The sequence below is a fragment of the Ciconia boyciana genome, chromosome 8 (assembly GCF_034638445.1).
Source record: "Ciconia boyciana chromosome 8, ASM3463844v1, whole genome shotgun sequence".
In the NCBI taxonomy this organism is placed as follows: domain Eukaryota; kingdom Metazoa; phylum Chordata; class Aves; order Ciconiiformes; family Ciconiidae; genus Ciconia; species Ciconia boyciana.
This window is the reverse complement of record NC_132941.1, coordinates 58,124,177-58,149,526: the sequence shown is the minus strand read 5'-3', so window position 1 is coordinate 58,149,526 and position 25,350 is coordinate 58,124,177. Positions and strand designations below refer to the sequence as shown.

The 25,350-nt window shown below is 35.8% G+C and overlaps 1 protein-coding gene across 1 annotated transcript in view; it reads right to left on the bottom strand.

The window, feature by feature from the left end:
- ATRNL1 (attractin like 1) overlaps positions 1-25,350 on the bottom strand; it is a 536,524-nt gene that overhangs the window by 425,662 nt on the left and 85,512 nt on the right. Inside the window, exons 9-12 of the mRNA XM_072870268.1 lie at positions 21,735-21,918; positions 17,536-17,690; positions 3,260-3,344; positions 1,203-1,411 (exon numbers count right to left, since the gene is read on the bottom strand). Of these exons, the coding sequence (XP_072726369.1) occupies positions 1,203-1,411; positions 3,260-3,344; positions 17,536-17,690; positions 21,735-21,918 (633 nt within the window). The remainder of the gene's footprint in view (positions 1-1,202; positions 1,412-3,259; positions 3,345-17,535; positions 17,691-21,734; positions 21,919-25,350) is intronic.

Genomic DNA, 25,350 nt, shown 5'->3' with positions numbered 1-25,350 from the left:
CAGTTCTTCAGAAAGCTTTACCCAGATAACCTTTTTGTTATAGAATGCACCTTTTTTCCAAGTTTGCAACTTTATATCCAGTTCAGAAACAAATAAAAGCTAACAGAAAAATAAACTGTCCTGAAGCATTGATTAACAGCAATGCTAATAATTTTTTAACAAACATTAAGAGTAAACTGGCAGTTTAATTATATGGTAGTTTGTTCATGTAGCAGACAGCCAAAGTTTGGTTAGCAATTTTATACTGTGCTAAAAGGAAAGATGCACAGAGAAAATAGCAGGTATATGTAGTAGGGATGCATGTTCTGTTCCTGTGAAGTAGAAGAACAACATTTTCACAAGCAATTTATTTGTGACAAGACAAAATACCTAGGAATAGGGTGCAACAGTTATTCATAACGCTAAATTGCTGTTTCAAACAATATAGCTATCACAATGCTGCATAGAAATTCACATGACAAACTTGAACCCATTTTGACATACTGTACCAAAGGGCTTGTTTGCCTCAAGTTTGTTTCCAGCTGTGACTGTAGTATATTATTCTATACAAATACTCCTGTTTGATAGGTAATCTACTTGAAGTAGTGATGCTTTCCCTCTCTCTGTACATACAGACATGAGAGTGCCATATGCCTGTAATGCCAGATATCACTTGCAGTGCCCATCTGTGCCCTGACTGCTGTTATGCTTTCTTGGAATCAGAAAAATACGAAGGCTTGCTTATATATATACATATATATATACATATATACATACACACACACACATATATCCCGAAACAGGAGGAGGTGGAGAAAGAGGAAAATTAATTCAGTTACAATATTTCAAAGCTCACCCTTTTATAAATGCTTCAAACACACTGAGCCAAATCCAATCTAAAGTCATTTTATGCTTTAGCTCCCCAATGAAGTAAAATCTTTTCTTTGAATCCTCTTATGTTTTGTACCCCTTAGCACCTTAAACTTGTGCTCTTTTGCACCTACTTCCCTGTATTTAAAATTAAAAAAAAAAATCCAGAATTGAATTATTTTAAAAATTAATCCAGAAATCTCTTGCATTGGGTATTCTCAGAGAGGAACAGTCTTAACAGTCCAATCACTAGTTCCACTTGGTTGGCTTTTTGGGGGGCATTCAGAGGTTTTTCCCCCCCATCTCCTACATCACATTGTAAATCTGACACTGTAAGACTAGAATTCACTTACCTGTTTTCTTAGGACATTTTGCTCTAAGGATGTTATTTGCATGTCCAGATTCCCAGGACTCACAATGTTTCTTGTTCCACAGACACCTTATCCCTGGACGAGCGTTTTTACACAGCTCTTCATCTCTGAATGCTTCACAGTTTGGAGGTTTGTACACAAGGATGTCATTCAAAAGAACACTCGAAAAACCCCCAAATATATACATGGACCTATTAGGAAAAAGCAAGTAAATATAACTTTTATTGTAGCTATAGATACATTTTCTTGACTTCTTATCTGTCTTGATATACAATAAAAAAATAACACATAGTATTATTAAAAACATTCTTCACCTCTCTCTAATAAAGACTCTGTCAGTGGTTCCATTATAAAGATTGATAAGTTTTTCAATGTATTTCTCCACGGAAGTTCAGACTAACAAAAAAATTGCTCAAAGTGCACTGTAGATATGTATTAGTGAGTGACATATACCAAATGTCTGGAAAGAAGAAAGAAGAGCTATGGAGGAAACTACTCATTTTTGGGGTTACATAATGAGAACAGAGCGTGAAATACTGGGCTGCAGGAAATGAGAACATTTTTCAAGAAGATTTCAAAGACAGCCAGTAATAATTGGCAGATGGATATTTCTTTTTGGTAACTTTTCCAGTGCAGTAGCTGCTGACATCAGAACCAAAAGACTAGACTTGAGACCTTCACCTTCTCATTTAAAATTAAGTACAGCCTCAGGTAAAAGATAATAATAAAGAACCTGTATATCTGTTGTATCATATACTCTTAAAAGAGAATTAATCATACAGTTACCAATAGCAGAAATCTTTGGACACTCGTAATCTCGTATTACACTTTTTTGTACAGAAAACCCTACTAAAAATACCATTAAGTTCAGGGGAAAAAAAAATAGGCATTTTCACCTAGAATCTATATTTATTGAAAGTGACAGCTCTCGAAGTATCAGACATAGCTTAGATGTCTTAAAAAACACACAAATCACCAGTTGCTGAATTCATTAATTCTAAGCAATTTTCTCTTAATGAAGTAATCTGTTCATTGATTAATTTCAAGTGCTCTGTGTAGAGAGTTATAACTTACTGCTATTTTTGTTAAAATCAGTCAAACTCTTATTTGTAGTATTACTTATCACCTCCATTATTTCTGACCTATACAATATCCATATGTAGAGGACCCGTAAGTTGCCCACATATACTTAAAAACTGAGTTTGTTAGTATGATGAATCATGTAGAAAAGGAATGATCAGTAGTAAAATGATCTATAGTACTGCAACTGTCAGGTATTAGGCCATTTGGCAACCAGCAATAGTAAAACTGACACAAGCAAACAGCAGAAATTTCTTTAAACCTGACTACAGTTTTCTACAACTTTTACAATAAAAAGGAGTTTGTCCTACAATTTTATCTTTGGAGGCTGGGGTGGGGAAAGCAGAGCGTTCAGCCACCAAATCCAGCAAACTCCAGATCCACTCTATCTCCTGTTTCTAGATGATGAAGCTTTACTGAGCTCCTCAACGACATGAAAGTATGCTACATTTTATAGAGGATAAGCAATACACTTAATATAGTCTAGATGCTGGCAGGCTTTTTTTCCTGCAAGTATTTAAAGATGATCACTGTATCAGTATCTTCAAAATCTTGCTTTTTCCAAGCAAATTTTAGTTACGTGGTTTTGATTTTATGATTGTAGAAGAACAAGGAATTACAGCATGCTGGAAAGAGAAAAAGATTTCTCCCATTACATCTAAGTGAGGATTATAGTTGGTACTGAATTTCAAATTCAGTGTAGTTCACAATACTGAGGAAATACCTCAGTACACTAGAAGGTTCATATAAAATGCCATTGAATAGATTCCACAGCATGTCAAATTGATAATTAGCTGTACTGATTACCTAAGACAAGTCCCTGATGAGCACTACTTTTCATCTTAACAAATTACATCAGCTGTATATCATTGAACCATACTTCACATAGGTATAATTTCTGCCACAGTTTTTATCATTCAGAAAAACAGTAAAGAAAATTTAATACACATTTCATTTACCCATTACTGACAACAGCAGTGTGACCAAATCTGTTGACATCTCGATGCAGATTAGGTTTTGGTAAAATCTTCCATTCATCACAAGCTGAAAGACAAAACAAAAGCATATGAAAACATATATAAAATAATTCCAAAAGTTTTCAGCAAAATATATGCAAAATGGATTTTATCAGACACTCTTTTGTACTTTAAGTATCAACTAACTTTATTGCCTATTTACCCTCCTTTCCCAGAGGGATCAGTGCAGGCAACCCCTGCTGTCTCCATTGTAAAAACAGACCAGCTATACCTCATGACCTTCAAATGTTCTTAACATGCTTTCATCACCTACTGGTCTCACAAACTCTGGAACAAAATTTGACTGATGTATTTAAAACCACTCTTCGTATTAGTTTCCAGGGTTTTTTTAAATTGTTCTGCAAAATCAGCAGGATTTGACAGAATTTTTTTTTCCTCTTGTCACTAGGTGAAAGCTAAGCTGCTTTTTTCTACTCCTAATAACCTGCTTTATTCTGCTGTTTAAACATGTTATTTATTTGGACTTCATAGGGTCCTTCTAGAGTCTTTATTTGCAGTTATATGCATTTATCAACATATATCACAGATCAGTGATATACACATGATCAGTCTTTAAACACACTCCATTAATGCCATTTTGTAATTTTTGGTCCTTCTTTTCATTTCTTTTTAAGTAGGCTTTGGATGTTTAGGTAGATACCCCTTTTAAAATGCGTCACTGATGGATTTTCTGGAGAAAGGATTAATATGCATAAAGATTCTTCTACACTTCTAGAAATTGCAGGATTTGAGCACACCGCAGTCACTAGTTCTGAGAAGCTATATTGGCATTGCTCAAGAATAAATCAACAGGTGCCCCTTTTAGATGCAATTGTTGAGTAGGTGCTCCAAGAACCTGTCAGCAACACTGATCTATCACGGCATTGATCAAGGCCAGAGGACACTCACAGAAGTGTTCCTTTATTATCCCGTTCTCTGCCTTCACAGCCCGTTTCAACACCCACAACAACCACCACTGCCATCATTGTCATCAAATGATCAGTAATATTGCCCTAACATTACACACTCTCAAACTAGCCAAAGGATTTCAATTCATATGTATTTCATTGAACATCCGCAACAGTAAACTTACTTCTTCTCATAAGTGCTTTAAGATAACTACCACTCCTCCAGCTGTGCAGCCCATCCTATCTGGGCTCCAGCTGCCCTCCAGCTGTGCAGCCCAGCCTACTGTCTTACTTCTGGTATCTTGATTTAAGTATGCTACTAACTACTTTCCTTTCACCAAGTACAAGATGAATGTTGTACCAGTATCTTCACTTCAAATTAACTATTCAAGCACATTTCTTTTAGTACTGCTGTAGGAGCATTTACAAATGTGGTTTTGGTGTGGTTTCATTTTTCTGTCCTGACTGGGATTTTAGTTCTTTAGAACAATTAGTCCTTTCTTCATTATTTCCTACTTGAACTTCACTGACTTCAAATATTCAAATCCCACAGTAATATAAATAGGGAGCACCTAGAGATTGAAACTTCAAGGAAATCCCTTTAAAACGGAGCAAAAAGTAATTTTCTACAGAGCAGGCAAAGCATTTCTGGAATTTGTCATCATAACAGGTTTTGGATCCAGGTAAGGTAAACCTTCAGGAAAACTTTCATATCAGACAGAGGGTTACAGTTTTCTCATTTAAAAAAAAGAAAAATCCGTTATACACACAAAGATAAGGATTAAATCCAAAATTGAAAAGGAGTTAAAGGGAGAGAGATGTCTCCAATTTAATCCAAATAAAAGTGTGGCTTTATTTATATATACACACATATATATATATACACACACACATCTATATATATTTAGGTCTTTGATAATTATATTGTCCTTTCAGATATTCTCAGTGAAAACTTACTTCCATTTTGCCTTAATGTGGTTTGAAGCCAGAATAACAAGATGACACTTTTTCTTTTAAACCAGTCGCAAAGCTATCAATTTGGACACTAAGACACAATAAAAATAACCTATTTACTCAGTGTACTCTCCATAACATACAGAAGTAAATAGAGTACACTAGTAGAAGCTGCACAGTCAGATTTAGTACCACAAAGAAGCAGAAGTGGCCTACAGAGACCAACAGTCAGAAAAGGTCACTGGCATACAGCAAGACTGGGGGGAGCACATCTGAAACCTAACTGTTTCCAGAGTCTTAATACAATTATTACACAGGTTGATTTTTACCTAGTATTGCCGAATTCATTTACCTGTAAGATTCCAATGACAGCCACATCTAAATAAGGTATATTTCCTTAAGTTTAAAATTTGGAATAATTTATGCAAGTTATAGATATGATAAAAAAATAAAGGAACATCACCATCAGACCACATATTTCAAGGAAGCCTGCTTAAGTTTAAAAAATAAAAAAACAAAAAGAAACCCAAACACCCCTCCTCCCTCCCTCCCCAGCTTAAAACAGCAAGAATGGATATTAGGAAATCCAAGAGGGACAAATTGTGCTCCAGGCTGGTGTCACACAGAGCCTAAGTCACTCTAACTCCTGGCTACGCTGGTCCTGTTCTCATTCCCACTGTCAGAACAGTTCATCTCTGCTAGTGCTGCTGTTCTGGCACTTCTAATGCAGAAAATTATTCACAGCAGCACTTTGTCCAGTTAGCTTCCCGTTAGCACACCATGCTGAAACAGCTCGGTGCAAGGTCACACAGCGGTGGCCTCAGCCCATGAGAGGGGGCAGGACATCAAGGCTATGGGCAAAACTGCAGTAATACGCCACTCAACTGACTTAAGCTTCCACAGAATCACAGCCTGAGCCCATAGAGAGAGTCAGGGCGAGACTGTGGCTGTGATAGATAAATCAATTACATCTTTTTATAAACTGGAAACAGAAACTAAAAGCACATTATTACCAGAATAACACAGACGGTCCAAACAGCAATAATTTCAACATCAGATGGTGGACTTGGAATGAATTTATTAGTTTGAAGAAAAAGAAAGTATAGTAAATTTAATTCACTGTCTTATAGGACCAATGCATCCCCAAAATCTTGCCTCTTTTTCAACTCCTACCTTCTGTCACTACCATTGTTAACATTACATTATCATAAAATTATGGTATTATTAATACACTTCATCTATCACAATTGTTCTTTTTTTATTTTCTCTACTTAAATCAAATGGTGAAATTACCCACATGCCAGGGAGATGTTGTTCCTGAAACAGTTTCAACAGAAGAGATCGCAGTACTAGGGCACCAATTAATTACTTGTGATCACAAGTTTCAGATGAAGGTAGGAACAGTATTAAATACAAAAGTTGTGTATTCCCCATATCTCAGCATAACACTGGCATTTGATGTCTCCATGGTGTTTGAATTATGTAAGAAATTCAGACTAAGAGCAATATTATTTATTGGAAATAAGTGATCAACAATCCAATGTCTATTTCAAGAAAATATTTCCATTTTAGAAGCTATAAAAAGCAAACATTTTAATGCTACAACCGACCAGCAAAATCTTGCTGTTAAACTTTAAAATCAAGTTCTTGCTGCTTTAAGTCATTACACATTAACAGAAACAGCATGTTTGAGCTCATATGCCTTTGATGGTAAAGGAAACAATTAAAAAAATCCACACTAAATTTTCATCTGATCTTGGAAAGCGTTGCACATTGTTTTTTATATTTTTACAAATGTACATACAAATATATAGTGTTTCCTGTACTTAGAAATTTATTTAAGAAAAAGTGGGATTTGATGTCAAAGAAAAACCATGAAACCATAATAAAGGCCAGTTTTGAGATAAGAAACCCTTGAGGGCTGGAGATACAATAATTCCTTTCTTGTTTATGATATTTGTCAAACTGGCAGGTCTTTTCAATAGAGTACAAGAAAAAAAGGGGGAGGGAAGCACATTACAAATAGCCTTCCCTCTTATCTCCTCCTAGCCTTCTCAATGACTACTGAATGCTGAACAGAGCACTGTGCAAGAATAATACTTGTGGTCAGCTTTAAATTCCTGATCAGAGTTTCTCTGTACAGATTGGTTAATACAAAATACAGATAGTTAACCAACTGATTTGTGGTGGGTTTTGGTAAAGAATCAAATAGAATTCGTCCCTGCCCGTCATCTTCAAACTTCTTTTGAACATTTCAAAGTACCCAAATTTCCAGACTCACTGTGCAGTTCCAAGAAGAAAGTGACAAACAGCAAACACAGTATGAGTTTCAACATTGTTTATCACTATTACAGCCTTCTGTGTGTTGTATTTGTTGTATTAAGTCTAATAAGGATAGTAAGCTCTATGGAGTAAAGGATAAAATACTTTCCTCTGTAAAATGTCATGCACTCTTAACATATTATACAGGTAGTAAGTGGAAGATATGGTATTGGTTGTATTTACCGTTGTCTCTGTATGTATCTGGGTATAATATATTGCAGATGGAAGTCTATACTGCTTTTAAGAGAAACAGTTACTAAGTAGATGAAGGAGTGATACTATTCATCCCAAACTGATTAGCAGAATTCTTAGTCACTGCAAAGTACAAGGAGGAATACAGGGGCTGTTTTTCCTCTCAGCAGGGCTTCAATTTCAAGAACAAGTTCTACCACATTGTATCATCATAAGAAAAAGATTCATACTCCTCCCTTGTTTAGATTAAATAGTTACCAGATGATACAGAAGTGGCTCCGAATTCACCAGCCATACAAATTACTTACGTGATGAAACACACCACAGAAATGCAACAGATTTGAGGCGATCCAGCTGATGCTGGTAGAGAAAAACCCTGAATGAACTTTGCATGGGGTAATGCTCTCCAGGGTCTACATTCCAATGGGACAGGCCTTGACACCCTATACTTTGTTCAGTCACCTATATCCTTCTCATCTACATCCCACTGGCAATATTGCATTACTCATATCAGAGAAGATGACCAAGGCATTTTATAGAAATGTTCTCAATGTTGCAACAGTTAGGACAAGTTCAGAGAGCTTGAACTGAGATGGGAATCCAGGCTGTCTACAAGGGACAAAGACACAGAGAAGGAGTTCCTGAGAATTCACTGCGGCACAATTAAGGCTCCGCTGCTCAGATCACTAAAAATACAACTAGTTACGTCAATACAAAGGTACTATAATAGCATATACAGTAGGGTACTATAATAGCATATACAGTAGGGTAAGAGAAATAAGCTATAGCAGTATAATATATTCATACATTACTAGAATATATCCCATGAATGTATCTGTGATTTTATAGGAAAAAAACCCCACATTTCTAATCAACATAGTCACATCAGTAAAATACTCCAGTATAGATTTGCTTTAAAATATTTAACCAAGATCAGATTTACCAAAATGTGACTGAAGGAAAAAGAGGGGAAATATAGTATCCTAGTGCTATCCAGTTATTCCTGCAAGTCTTTTTATGAGTGACTTTTGCTTTTCAGACATATAGTTGAACATACCATTAAAAACTTGTTTAGGAGTGGAGGGCAGTATAAAGTTTGCACTTACCATTCATATCTGATTTTGAACAATGTATTTTACTTAAACATTGGGGCAGAACTGGAGCAGACACAAGTTAACACAGCTCCATTAAATTCATGTCTGAATTAAGTTAACAAAGCAATTTTGAAAATTATACAAGTTGAGCATCCAACTACCTCCAATTCAAATTTTATTTGTGAAAATCTAAGAGAAACGCATATCTACAAGCTGGTTTAAAGGTGATTACTTTCCCCTTTCTTCATCTGATTTCTTAAATGTATTATGGACATCTCAGTTATTTTCAACAACTAAAAAGACTATGAGAATGACCCTGAAAATGTTGACAACTCCCAAATCTACAAAATTTTGTAAAGAATATAAGAGAACATCAAGGAACTGAAATATTCCCTTTGCAGAAAACACTACAGAAACTCAGATGAAAAACTGTAAGCACTGAGCAGAAAAGAAGCTTATTTCCACCTCATCTTCAATTTCCTCCCCGACCCTGCAATGCCCAATACTGCACTCAAGACTGAACAGAAGCACCATGCCCATTCAGAACTCGCAGGTGGAACTCTCTCAAAGTGATACTCTCACTGTTTCCTTTAAAGGTTGGAAAGGGTTCATACTTCCAAAATATGATAAAAGGAAAAAGACTTATTTCATATAGTTTAATAGTAGTTAGAGTAATGATCCAAGATGTAGGAGAAACAGGTTCATTTCCTACCCAATGGGATTTAAACCTACAGCTTTCATCTCTGAGGAAAGTGCCCTAACTGTTCAAGCTAGGCAACTCTTCACTACTCCAAGTTAATGCTGTTCCACTGAACAGGAAAAAAAAAATTAATATTGTTAGAAATAGGGAGCAAAAGTTGTTAGGACAGTCTCTAAAAAAGGGGCAACCAGTGTTCTATACTTTACTTCCAGGATCACATTTGTATTTTTGCACTGGCAGGCAGGTTTATTGACAACCTCTTACTAATTTTGGATCTATGCTTTAAGAAAAGATATACAAAACTACATACTTTATGTTTACATTATCAAATAATTTCTCAATTTTAAACTATTTAAATAGATTTGAAATGTCAATGTATACATGGTTCTGCTCAATCACACTCTCTAACACCCGTAGTGCATCCTTACGTACTACGTGGAATCCAATGTCAGGTTATACTTGTATGTTCTCTTTACGTATTTCCAATAACTACTCAGTTAGTTTTACGCTGGTAAAAGAAGAAATGTTGGTTCACAAAGTATGGACACACATTATACTTCTGTCTAGTTCTCTTTTTTTTTAACTCTGGACAACTAAACGCTATAAACAACTAAAGCACCGTGAAAGTTAGGTACAAACAAAAAACTTATTTTCTAATTCATTCCACACTGCATAAATATTTTTCTTTACTCAGATAATAAAATTCTCCTTACTCTCAGGAAAACATAAAGGCAAACATGTCTGAAACAGCACGAATTGAATTTAAGCTATAGATCTAACATCTACAGCAGAGTCTATATACATAACAGTGACTCCCCAAGCAATATAAAAAATACCAACAACCTTGAAATTTACTATTGAAGGGAGAAATTAGTGCATTATATTATTATGGGTTTGCTGTTCTAATAGTACAGTGATACAGAGGTAATTGCTACTACAGACTGCAGCAGAACTACATTTATGAATTAAGTGCTCAGGAACACATAAAACTTAATCTATCACAGCCGCTGCTTTACATTTTCTTTGTGATAGCACATTGATAATCCATTTGTAACTCCAGAAGGATGGAGAATTGTAAAAATAGATGGTTTTGTGTTGGGGCAAAAAAAATATATCTTTACAGACATTTAAACTTACTCATTTTGTTGATAACAAAGACTAATGTTGAAACAACTTATTTTACAAGAAAACAATTTATGAAAAAACAATTCATTTTGTTACAAAATACAAGCAATATGTTTGATTACAAGCAAAACAAAAGTTAATCTCATGAGATAAACTTGAAAATTTTTTCCAAACAGGAAAAAGTTTTTAAGCTTTGTTTGAATACCCTAGAAGAAAGTTAATATTTCACATGCAATATTGTATTTCATAAGCAATTAAATTTGAATATTATTTAATCTATAATAATAAATTGAAATCCAGACAGTAACAAGACTTACAAAAGAAATATTGCAGAGTATATTATTATCTTAAATATATGGGTTATTGCACTTCTCCCATAGATACAGACAATGCTGAAATACAACTACCACTAGGAGAGAGCATGTAAGCAGCTGCTGTGTTCCAATGATTTCAAGTTTTGGCTTTTATTGAGGTTCCCTTTCAGTCATTCTGTATACATTTCTAGGGTATCCAGATACCTTAGCAATTGGCATATGTGAAACAAAAGGATGGAGACTGAATACTTCATACACTGAAACTACAGGAACTGCGGCCTTAGGCATACAGAAATATATGTACTAACATTACCATTTGGAGAGGAACTAAAATCAATGTCCTTACTCTTACAAAAAGCATTTTTTTCTTTTTTTTTTTTTTTAATACTACTCTCAGTAGTTAGAATCTCTGTTTTAAATTCTGATTCTGTATGTCCAATTAACCTATTTTTATCTGCAAATTTTGCATCTGAATACTCATAAAATATAATCTAAATTACTTTCCTAAGCTCTGATTGGAAAGTAATTTAGGGGGTTCCTGTATCACGGTTTTACAATTAAAAAAAAAAAAGGGGGGGGGGGGGGGGCGGTGTCTTATTAATCCCAAACTAATACTTCAAAAAAATCTATCCTAAAGTTGTAGAGTACAGCTTTGAAATTTTTTATTTGCAGCTGGGCTGAAAACAAGTTCTTCAACATGCACATGTGCACATTTGTGTATATACATATATATAAATATGTATTTAATACATGTAAGTATATAAATATATAGTGTGGTGGTTGGGGTTTTTTATTTTTTAGTAGTCCTTCATCAGGTTCCCCAGGTTGAAAATTGAGCTCTCCTTCAGAAAATTATAACCCACTTGGACATGGCCCTTCCAACTACCCATCTGCACATTTAGAGAGAGAGAAGCTTTCCAGTAATGCTAATATCATACAAATTATAAATGTATTGTATAAATCTGGTTTATCAGCACTGTAACATTAATTATAGGGCAGCACAAGGAAGACAGACACATAACGTGTTTTTTAAACCTTCATACCAGCTACAAAGATTGAGGATAAAAGTGAAGAAACAAAGCTGTAATGCTGCACCCCTCTTTTCTTCCCAAGCCTACAGGACAGAACAGAATGAGGTAGGATTCTTGCTCCAAATCTGGTTACCAGATATAACCTTGTTTCAAAAAGCTGGTTGTTGGCATAGCCCAGAAGATGGAATGTGACTGAGTATTCACAGTGTAACTGCTGGTAGTTTTCAGGACAATACCACAGAGTTCTATTTTCTCTGGGAGGGCTTTCCATGATTATTGCAATACCAGAAGGCCAATAGCAGCAAGCAGAATCCATAATAGTTTTTAGCTCATTTCGATTACACTGGAGCCCAGTCGACAACTGATCCAAGTATGCTATTTTTGCTCAAATTCATGTAAATGTATGTGAAAGCATGTCCTCAAATTTTCCTAACTTGCACCAAATAATCCTCAGTCATGGTCAAGGAATAAGATGTCTTCCTGAAGTGGTTTCATTTTGTTTATAAATGTTATAAACAAATTAAATGTTATAAATGTTATAAAAAAATTAAAAACTACTTTGCCTGAAATGTTCTTTATTTCACTGTTCTCATCCTTTCACAGAATTAAGCCCAGTTATTGAGATGTGTACTCATTAGACTAACTTCTGCAAAACAATTATACTTTGTTTGGAGCAGGAGTTGGACGAGAACTTTGTATGGTACACAGACCACCATGGTTTCCCTCTGAAGTGTATTCTATTCCTTAAACAATCTATGTAATCAAATTAATCAAGTATTCAGAAAAAACTCTCCAGCACACTAGCCTCATTGAACCACTCTGCCACTGTGTAGGCAGAAAACACAGTGATGAACTTGAGGCCAACCGTAACTGACTCGTGTGATTTTGTTCCTGAAGAAAAAAAAGCAGACTGAACTAATGTCAAACTTTGTACCAAGAAGAAAACATAAGCAAAACATCAATACTGATGCACATCATGCTTCCTCTCTAGTTCTATTACACATTCATTTAAACTAATCTCTGTGAGGTCTAAGCACTTTGTAGAATTTAAAGTCAACGGTGATTATCTACTTACTTTCTACCATGTCTCAGTCTCCCAAAGCTATGCACTTTTTATATATTATAAAGTAGGAACTGGGAGAACTCGGGGTATAGCTCCTAACATATAGTTTCTCAATTACACAGCAAAGACTTAAGAACAAGATAATATTTTATTTTGCAAGACAAATCCCTATTTGTTAACTACAAGCATGCAGCCATAATTCACACATTCAGACACACACATCTCAGTTTGTATTAACTGTCATTAAGTATCTTTCAAAATGCTGTAATGGAAGAATTGAATAAACATCCTAGTTTGAAGACTGACAGTTACATCTGTAACAGGCAGGATCTCACCAGTTGAGGCCCTTCAGCTTCTTTTCATGTACTGAACAGGTAACTATGGCACTCCAGTGCACAGCAGGTAAAGAAAAGCCATAACCAACATCAGTTAGAAAACTACAGGTCAACCAGAGCATCAAAGGTTGAGCCCAGTGGCAACCCTGTCCCCATTGCCAAGATTCTTTTTTCAGCATAATGTAAGCAATAACAGCACGGTCGGAAAAATACCTCATCTCTATGAGGATAACTATTTGTGGATCTTTAAGGAGCTGCTAGAGCAACTTGGCAGCAAGTCTGGTGGTAAAATATCAGAGGAGGACAAAAGCATATCAAAGTCCAGGTTTCTAAAGCTCTTTTTATGCCCAGTCTTCTAATCATATAAGTATGTTCACTGATATTTCAGTAAATACACCAAACAATATTAAATTATGAAAATTAGAGTATCATAATAGTTTTCATAGCATCTCCAGATCTCTGAGTCTTCAGCTTTAACAAATATATTCAGATGCAGTAAGCATTTAAAATTACTGAATTGAGCTCTTGGCTCATGACACATTTAACTGTCTAAAACTTATGCATCTAGACTAAGTTCAGTACCTAGAGAGCAATGACTGATTCCAGAAAAGAAGAAAAAGCAGCAACTCTGTCCTAAGATTGGTAAAATTAATTGCTCTCTGGAAATACTTATCTCCCCCCATTGACTAGAGGAAGAGTCTGGATTACCACATTGTATTAAAAACCAAGCTTTTAGACAGCTAAACGTAACCGAGATGAATCCCCCCAATAGTTATTTCACATTAATATGAAAAACAGTAAGCATTTTCATGGATAATAAAAAGCTGAAGCAATCCATCCATAAGACTATGTCACATATAATAAAAGATATCATCAAAAGTACTCTATAGCCCAACTTGAACATAAATAGTATAGGCTCTATCTCTAGGATTCACCTGGTTTCCAGACAGCACCCATTTTTTCCAAGACAGAGCATAACACTCTATCACTTGCTAGGTATCTAGGAAATGCGATACTGATAGCATCGTATATTTTGTCTTCCTAGCATTGTTCAAAAACTCATGATACAAGGTAAATAAAATTCTGAAATATACCCATTCCATAATTATCCAATTCTTAGTAAAATAAGTATTTACTGTTTTCTGAAAAAGTATGTCTGTATCTAATGTGTGCTGTGAGACTGTTTTTAATTTGGCCAAATGAGTAATACAGAATATTAAGTTTGTATCAAATCAATCTTCATAGATTTAATTTTTTTTAAAAAGAGTAATTACTACATCCATTTCTTTTGTACTTCATCAGTTTCATAACAAATGGAGAATATGACTTGCAAGAAAACACGAATACCATATTAAATACTGTAAGCAACTAGAAAAACAGAAATATTGTTTCACAAAAAAAAAAAAAAAAGGGAAAAAAAAAAAGCCACACACACATTTTCGTGAAGTAAGATAAAAAGCTCCTGGTGTGTGAAAGTCAGAAAGCTACACTTACTCAGATCCTGGGACTCACTATTGATTCTCAAGTGCAGACTCTACAAATAAATGTAGACCAAAACCATCCTCTAAAATGAAGAGGGAGCTCTGTTTCATTAAAAATTAAAACCAGATGTAAACTGAAATGAGAACAAAATCAATAGCTCACACCATCAGATGCCTATAAGAAGCTACAGAATATGTAATACAGGGATTCAGTCAAAAAAATTCAACTGTTCTGAAAAGGCATTATTCCCACGCTTGGTGAAACTGGCAGGAAATAGTACATATATGTTCCATGTACTTAATTTACTGATTATTTTCTTATGAGAGCAAATGCAGAATGGTTGATATCAATACACAAAGCCAGAAAGAGCCATCAACCAGTGCTATAAAAAGGATCTTGTCTCACCCTCTTCTACAACCGTATTCAGATAATAAATGCTCGCCAAAAATAGATCTAGGCGCTATCCACAAGCTATTCTCAACAGGATCATGCATGAGTCCATTTCCCAGACTGTTCCGACACATTTCTCAATTTTTAGTTCCCAGGACAAGTGGCTGTGGTTTTTGGCCCAAATATGACCTGTGTGTTTATATTTGCAGCCTATGCATAAAATATGGACATGAACATTAGGGAAGGGAAAAACTATTTATAGTTTTAAGTCATTTAAATGCCTATTTAAATGCCTATTTAAATGACTATTTAAGTCATTAAATGCCCTTAGATTTACAGCCCCCACAATCCTATAGGGAAGCTTTTCCATAACTGCACAGCTCTAATGGTTGGAACCATTCTACAGACTGAAAGCTTACACCCATCTAGTCTTGTCTCGAGACTGTCTTTTACCTTAAACAGTTTTCCTCCAAAGTGTATTCTTATCATATATTTATAAACAACAATCTTTTGTGCTCTCGGGCACTCTCTTGCAAAATTAAATATACCACATCCTTTTATTATCTCCTAAAGGCTCCTCATGCTTCAGTCAGCCTTAAAACCACTTGCCATGCACAGATCTGTTTGAGTTTGCCTTTCTTAAATGTGTGTTGCCAAAATTCTACAAAAATATCCAGGGCCTTGAGAATGGCTTTGATGCTTCTTTCTTCTTTTCATTAGGACTGCACAGGCAACTTCCACAGCCATGTGCCACTCCTGACTCGGACACACAAGCCACTGTCCTTTCTAGCAATGTGCCTTCAGTTTGTGGGAGAAAATTCTTATAATTTCCTAAGTGTATGACTTGCACCTTGTTCCGTTAAACATTATCTCACGTCAACTGTCATTTCCAATCATCTCATTCTCCCTGAATGACAGTCCAATGTCCTCCGAGCTAGTTGTCAGCAAAGTTTTGTGGGGTTCTTTTGTTATTATTCACTTCTACTTTTGAACTCGGGTAACTGGGAATGAATTTGTATTTTGACATTTGTACTGCATACTAGCAGGCTTTGGTGCTTCAGAAGGAAAACTTTTTTTAGCACCATCCTCCTAAGAATATCTTCTGGCCCATGAAACTAAGCACAAATAGCTTTGCCATTTTCATTGCACTGTTGTCCACAGAAACACAGTTTATCCTTAACATAACGATGCAAAAGTATTCCGTAGTCTGTTATTGCCCTGATTCATTTAATGTACTTATCCCATTAGTCTACATGGGGGAGTATCCCCCAGAATTTTCCTCCCACTCGGCAAGACTGCTCATGCTAGCTTGTGGGTGAGGTATTGCTCCATGTGAAACAGACATCTACCAAGGCATTTATCCTGATCAAGTAATGTATTTCAGTCTCAAAGTCAGGAATCTTTTAATTAATTCCCCAATCTGATATGCATAGGAAGAGGCAGGAGGGGAGAGCAACTTGTCAGAGAGGAAGATATCCAGGAAAATCCATGCACCTCAGCTATCAGCCCCAACCTGTGTCTGTTCAGCTACAACCAGCTACCTGCCACAATCAGTCTCCCAAGAGGCTGTTTCTCTACACTCTGCTTCTTGTGGTGTGGACTTCCTATGTTTCCAGATTGCTCTTCAGCTTGTGGCAGCCGAATCTTTCTTAGTTTCCTGAGCATCACCACCTGACTACCCCTGCCTCGCCTTTCAGACTGCTGCCTACCTAAGCTTCCCCACTCCCTCATTTTCAATTCAGGCCTAGTGTGGTGCCTTGGTATAAGCACTGAGCAACACATTTTCCAAACTGCCACCAATTCCAAACCTTTTTAGGAACCTCTCAAGTGTTACTTGTGGGAAATGTTTTGGTTGCGGTTTTGGGGGGGTTTGTGTGTTTTTTGTTTGGTTGGTTTTGGGTTTGGTTTTGTTTTTTGTTTGGTTTTTAGTACTATGCAGATATTCAGTATGAAAAATCAATCAACACTTGGAGGTAATAACCACTAGGGACTCTGTTCATAGCGCTTGCATAACACCAAAATGCACCAAGTCTTGCAATTCATTTAGTAACATATCCGCTATTCATATTATAAGACAGTATTAGGCACATTTTTACAAATTGGTAGTTTTAGCTACTATGCTTTGTCCCACAAACCAAAAACTTAAGACTATTATGGAACAAAAACCTGTTTTAAATTTTACAATATAAATTATAAATAACTTGAAGGTGTTTGGGATCAAGACATTAAAGGATCACATTAGCTGGACTTGAGAAAGCAACACTGTGATATTTAAAACTCAAATGAGAAAAATACAATACAATACATACCTATATCGTATGCAAGAAAGTCAGCAGAAAAGCACTTTGCACCATTACTCAGGGAAGTATCATTATGAGTGTTTCCACCAAAAATGAGCATAGCTCCGTTGATTAAGACAGCTGAATGAAGATACCTTGCAAAGCCACTATCTTTCAAAATAGTCCTGCAAAATATAAGGATAAATTGATACCTACTAACAAGTGAAAAAAAAAATATATACACACACATCAAGAAAATTTAGAGATTAACCAATATACAATACAAGGAAAACACTAAAGCTATTACTCAGTAAATATGATGAAATGTATTCTGATTGTTGCTAAGATTATGAATTTTCTCATGTTACAACAAATATATTTAGCATTCATTTAAAATGCCATACTTTTTTTCCTAATGAAAAAAACAATTTGTCAAATAACTTACAGAAATAAATATTACGTTTACATTCTTCACAAGTAATTAATGATGCAGTAAATTTTACTCAAAACTGAATGAAAGCCCATTCATATTCTTAATTCCTATTCTTATATATCCTTCGCGAAGTTGGTTTTTTGCTTGAGAAATGCAATAAAGAATTCTTTAGAAAGCTAAAAGAATCTTTAGACCATCCTAAGTATTGGAAAAGGAGAATTTTTTTACTATTATTTTATTAATTGAACACTCAGACCTGGAAAAGAAATAGTAGAAGTCATTCTAGGTACGATGAAAAACACTTGCACTGCTTCATAAATATATTCAGGCTGGCAAACTCAAACATACAGAATTTCAGTACAAAAAAAAAAAAATAGTCCATGCACATTGAGTCTTTGATCTCGCTTCATTTATTTTAGCCTATGTCTGTGCGGTTTGCTTTGTGCCAGAGCAATAACATGGGCCTAACAGCAGCCAAAAGCTATCAATACTACAGTTTTAAAGTGGCAGGTGTGGGGCTAGTAGAGAGAACAGAATACAAACTTGATTCAAATACAGCAAATAAATCTTACCAAGGGAGAGAGTAACCATTTGTGGATTTTGCCAGCCTGAATTAGTTAAGCAGACCAGCTGTAGAAACGTTTGTGAAGAGCTGATTATATCGCCAGTACAGAATATTATTTACATTCCCCTAATAACCTTTTATTTGTCTCAGTAATCTAACAGTTTTCAAGTTTAGACTCTCACTTTCAGTTGTGTTACTCCACACTGCTCACACCTACAATTAAACCGTTTTGTCAGTCGTTTCCTGTAACGAATGTACTAACTTGACAAACTTTATTTCTAATTGAGTAATACTGTCTCTCTTGAATCACACTGGTAACATTTGTTCAACATTTTTACATCATCATAGGGTTTGGGGGAGAGGGTTTAAAGTATGTTTCATTGTTTTGACATAATGATGTAAATCAGTCAATAAACTTGAGATTTTTTTAAGTGATAAGAGATCGTAAGTTTAAACAAGCTGAGAGGAAGGCATTAAAGTTAAGTTCTCATACTGTCATTTAAATAGAGTCCTCCCTACCCCTAGAAAGTAACATCAAAGGAAATACCAAAGACTAAATGAAAGTAAATGGGGGAGGGAGTATTGCTTAAAAATGCAATAATTCCTTCAAGCCACCAGCATATCCACCAGTGTGCTTCTGTTTTTAACCCTTTTTTTGGTTCTGTTAAGCGACTCGCATTTTTGTTGTGTGTTTCTGATTAATATACTTTGAAAATAGAGCACCACATAAGTATGTTTTTCTAACCAGGAATTAGCTTGATACAGAATACTTGTGGTACCTACCCAGAAAAACATGAGATTTGGTTTCAACTCATCAGTTAGCAACACACAAAATTAGGAATGACAAGAAAATAGAACAAGACATTCTTTTTAATAGCTATTTTCAAGTAGTAATGGAGAAATACTGCTGCTATGTGTTGAAAGAATTATAATACTGTACACATTGTCCTTATCCATTTGGACAGATTTCTTTCTGTCTTTTGCTTTACCAGTATTCTACAGCTCCTACCTCCTAATTTGCATTAATTGCTATACACTAGGCTCTGTCTTGATTATCCTGCCTTGCAGCTGTCTACAAATAGTTGTCTTGATCACTAAAGGCCTAGAGAGCCGTACACTGTTCCAGGGAAAAGTAAGGACTCTCTCCTCTTCACAGTGGATATAACAGCAATCCCTGCAGTTTTTCTTTGGGCTACTCACTTGCCTACTTGTCACCCAACTGCATTGCACCAGCCCTGGTCCCCACATTGTACAGGATTGAGGTTTTTTTCCCCTCATTTTTGCATATTGTGTGCTGAGTTTTATCCCTCCTGGGAAGAGTAACATTTTCCCAAGATTCAGCAGAAGTGGAAGTATAATACAGACCAAGTTTGTTAATTTGGCCATGATTTACACTACTCATTAGCATCACTGATGAGAGCAATCTTCAGAACTCTCCAACACATATCAACCCCATGCAAATTATGTGAGAGTCTCAGCACACTTTGCACTGAATTCATTATTTATGCACATATACGTGTATCTGCAAACATTAGTCCATGTTAACTATACCGATGCCAAGTGTTGCATACAGCAGCATGATATTATAATGGTAATAGAAATACCCAGGAGTCAGCAGGTGCTTCCACTGTTTCAGGCCATTATCTAAGCCCAGCACCACACTGCCCCCCAATTGCCAACTGCAACAGTATGCAAGTAATGCAAAGCAATGCAGGTATTACAGACACTGTAATTCTCCATCATATATTAGAAATAATGTTCACACTAGGAATTAAAATATCACCCCCTCACATTCCAAGAAACATAAAGCTTATGCCTAATTGATATGAAGAAATGAAAACCCACATGCCACTGAATCAAACAAGTAATCAGCTTTGTATACCAAGATTTAGTGAAGCATATGAACCCCAGCCAGATCAGACAGAGAAACAGAAAGTGAGTGCAAGAGAAAAACAGAGACAGCAAGGACAAGCGAGTGTGAAAAAAGCTACGTACACGGGCATGAGAAAGCCGTTGTGATTCCACCTCTTCCTCATACCCCACCTAGCCAGTGACACGTTCAGGCTCAGTTGCCTCACTGAGTGCTTTGAATACTGATTATAAGATGCCACAGACACAGTAAACAAAGATTTTATTACTAAAGTGTCATTACCCCATCCTCTCAGCCAGTTTTCAGTCCAATAGTACAATTGACTTCCAGTATAATACTCATGAAACAAATAAAAGAGTTAAGTTCTCTACAAGCTGCAGAGAATGCCACATTAGTATAGATAGAAGCATTCATTATTAGTTTTTATATGAAAAATGAATAAAAATATTCCAATAATTATTATTATATTGTTGAACAGACCTTCAGAGGATACAATATCACTTCATTCCAAGAATAGAGTACAATAAGAGAGCATTAAAATTCCAGCAATTTAAAAATACATTAAAATGGACAAAAAATTCTTGTAATAATGTTTTCAAGTGCCATGAGTTAGCAGTATTCAAAATAAAGAGCCTCAGTGAAATCAAACCCCCATGTTTCCAACATCTGAGAGCAAGTCTTGTGTGCTTAAAGTTAAGCCATTAGTGCTCAACACAAATATTAAATTGCAAGAATAAAATGTTCCGAGAAATAGTTCTTGATCTCAAATTATCTTTAAGGTAAGAAAAAACACTTAAGGTCACTTTCTATATGTAACATATAAGTAGCATTCATAAGTTAAAATAAACTTGAGGGACAAGGAACTGACAAAAATAGAAACACCAAGAACATTAATAACTAAGAATCCCTATAGAATGCCAGGAATTTTCTCTCTTATTTCTGATAGTTTTGTGAAAAATAACCTTCCATGGTTCTTAGATTTCTCTACTTATTTATATAACAGGTGCACTTTAATGTGCATCAGCAGTATATTCATACCATGTGGAAACAGCACACGTGTACTATTTCTGCATGGTGGTTATGTCTGGATAGGAGAACCTTTTCTTAATTTGTAGAACATGTGCAAGGCTTCCTCCCTGCCATTCCTGCGATGTGTAGCTCCATTAATCCACTGGCTAAAGTCTAATCCCTCACCACAACTCTTCCATTTTGTTGCAGAGAATGTACCATTCTGTAACATGCAAAGGATATGGAAGCGCCTACATGACTCCACTAGAACCCTACTCTACCTTACTCTATGCTTCTGTTTTCTTTTTCACTAACAAATAACTTAGTTTCCTAACATTATAAATCCCACTTACCATGTCCGAGTATTAACTTCATATCTGTAAAGATCATCCACCAATCCATATTTATTGCCAGGTAATGCTTTGTATCCGCCATGGACATAAACAGATTTTGTCAGTTCATCATAGACACTAGTATGGCCATATCCACCTTGCACAATTGCTCCTTTTGTTTCTGGTACGAGCCAAGAATTAGACCCTGCACAGATGCACAAAAGACATAGGTTTAAGGCTTACTATTGCTAACACACAATACTAGGAGTTTTAAGTATATAAAATCATTTTCACTTTAATTCTAAATACAGCAATAACTAGGGACTTGTTTTAAGAAGTAATTTTATACCAATGTATCAAAATATCTGCAATTGGATAATGTTATTAGACTATTATCTGCTATTCTTAATTAAATCACAAATACATCGTTGTTACAGGTGCCAGGCAGTATCTCATACTCTCCCATGTGTGAGTTCAGTACACACACATAACCAAAAAAAAAAAAAAAAAAAGCCCAAACCTTTTGGAAAATATGAAATTAACAGTTATGATTAATTCTCTCTCAGCCTTAACTTTGTCCCGCCAGAGATGGCTGATGAGAATTCAGTGCTCCAGCTACACCAGCTGCATTAGGAACACCTGTACTCAATCACGGGGAAACCGTCTGGAGAAGCCTGGCAGAAACTGCACTGCTGTGAGTTGTAAGAAGCATGTAACATAAGGTAGCTCAAACTACACATGGATACAGAGACACTTTGCTAGTAAACTGTAAAATTTTGAGCTAAAATCAGTTTCCAACTACCGTTTCTTAGTTATTGTCCTAGTTTCAGCTGGGATAGAGTCACTTTTCTTCCTAGTAGCTGGTATAGTGCTGTGTTTTGGATTTTGTATGAGAATAATGTTGATAACACACTGATGCTTTAGTTGTTGCTAAGTAGTGCTTATACTAGTCAAGGACTTTTCAGCTTCCCATGCTCTGCCGGGTGCACAAGAAGCTGGGAGGGGGCACAGCTGGGACAGCTGACCCCAACTGGCCAAAGGGCTATTCCATACCATACAATGTCATGCTCAGTATAGAAACTGGGGGAGAAGCTGGGAGGGGGCACAGCTGGGACAGCTGACCCCAACTGGCCAAAGGGCTATTCCATACCATACAATGTCATGCTCAGTATAGAAACTGGGGGAGAAGCTGGGAGGGGGCACAGCTGGGACTGCTGACCCCAACTGGCCAAAGGGCTATTCCATACCATACAATGTCATGCTCAGTATAGAAACTGGGGGGAGTTGGCCGGGGAGCAGCGACCGCTGCTCAGGGACAGGCTGGGTGTCGGTCGGCAGGTGGTGAGTAATTGCATTGTGCATCACTTGTTTTGTACATTCCTTTATCATTATTATTATTATTTTCTCTTCCTCTGCTGTCCTATTAAACTGTCTTTATCTCAACCCACGGGTTTTACACCCCCCCCCCCCTTCTCTCCCCCATCCCGCTTGGGGGGGATGGGGGGGGGAGGGTGAGCGAGCAGCTGTGTGGTGCTTAGCTGCCCACTGGGGTTAAACCATGACAGTTATTTAACTGCAAATATACCTACTCAGTTGCTGAAAACTCACAAAAGAATAATTTGATAGCAGCTCATTAAACCGGCACTTAAATCCACATTTTACATCACATCATTAATAACTGCAAAGAGTGACCAAATAAAACCATTCACAATAGCCGTTATGACTGAAGAATAAAACACAATTGGAAACTATTTTACCATAGCAATAAAAAAAGACAGAAAGGTTAAGTGACTTCTTGTTGCCTGCAGCCCTGAAATTTCCATTTTTTCCCCCTCCATCTTCCCAGCCAACAACATAAGCCACAAAAAGAGCAAGCCAGGAGGTAAGTATTTCCTGTAGAAGCCAGCCTATTCAAAAGAGCCTATAATGATTAGGCAGCCAGTTCTATGGGTGTGAAATGGAAGAAATAATTCACTTACAGCCTCTTGAAGATTATGTCAGAAGAATAGAAAGTGTGGACAAGGACTTCCAAAATGGAGCAGTCTCCTAATTCTTAACCTAAATTGGCTGCCATTAAGAAGTTATTTATCCAAGGCTAGCACACAACACCATACACCTTGCTTCATCTGAAAGTTAGTTTAAATTTCATTTCAGTTTTTATCTGATATTATGTAGGTAGTTTAAGATTACCTCTTTTTCCTCCGGATTCTTCTGCTCAGTGAAAAGACTCATGACTTTCAGTTATTACTGTTGTTATTCTACTTGCATTAAATGGTTTCCAGGCACTGCCTCTATAAGCAAGTTACATTTTTTTCAGTAACAAGTGCTTATAGTAAGTTATAGATTAAACTGGAAGACTTGTGCTGATTTTTTGTGTCTATGAATGCTGATATTTGTGTAATACACTATTTATATCTGACACAATATATTTACATTATTTATATGTACTATAATGTAACTAGGATTTTATTCCAATCTCTAGCTGGATATTATCAAGCTATTACGAACTGCAACTCTGAACACAAACATCAAATTTGTACCAATAATACTGTATTTTACATACATATTACCTTGCTAACAAAGAGATTTACTTGATACAATTTATGTAAGAGGGTTGGTGAGGAGTCAACCTGCAGATACATCTTTCTATCACCAACACCATCCTCATTTTTTCATCTAAATAGTGATCAGTCGAAAGATTGGCATATATGCTTTTCAGGGAAAAATGACTATTTCTCCACATAAATTTACACAATGGTGTTGATCTTATGCATAATAGAATATCTCGCATTTATATCTGACATGTCCATGTAGCATTTAGAACACTGTCATGGTAAAATTGCGTATTGCATAGCTTTATATGATTTGCGCAGAAATAGGAATAGCTGTTCCTTCTTGCGTAATAAAAAACATATGCTATGGATAACTACCTAAATTTGAGAACAGAGACCCAGCAACATCTTTCTGAAATAAAAGTCAAAAGCAGTATTACAGTTTCTCCTTCTATTTCCCATTCTAAAATTTAGTTGCCTGAATTTTGAATACTGAAATGTATATATGCAGTTTTGGTCTCTTTCACACTTCTTCAGCATTTTGAATATTGCATCATTCAGAAAAAAATACACTTCTGTCTGAATTTAAAGACATTACATATGAGCTGCCTTTTTTTTTTTTAACAATTCATTGATATGGATCTTCACCTATCTTTTTTTTAAACAGAAATCCAATTTTTATTGAAGGTATTTACATAACACTTCTCATACTCGAAGAATATGGATATTCTTTGATATGGATCTTCATTGATATGGATCTTCACCTATCTTTTTTTTAAACAGAAATCCAATTTTTATTGAAGGTATTTACATAACACTTCTCATACTCAAAGAAATCCCACTCTTTCTATCATTACATCAGAAGTACTCGATTGACCAAATCAGTCATGCGAAACTCTGCATCCTCAACAGCTTAAAAGCCAAGTACAGAAGGAGCTTATTAATAAATAAACCAGAAATAAGGGAATCAGATTTCTTTTATATTTCCCAGATTTCAATTTGTAAGTCTAATAGACAGGGTAAAAATAAGGTCAAATGAATTTAAAAAAAAAAAAAAAAATCACAAAAAAGAAAATCAATCCAGT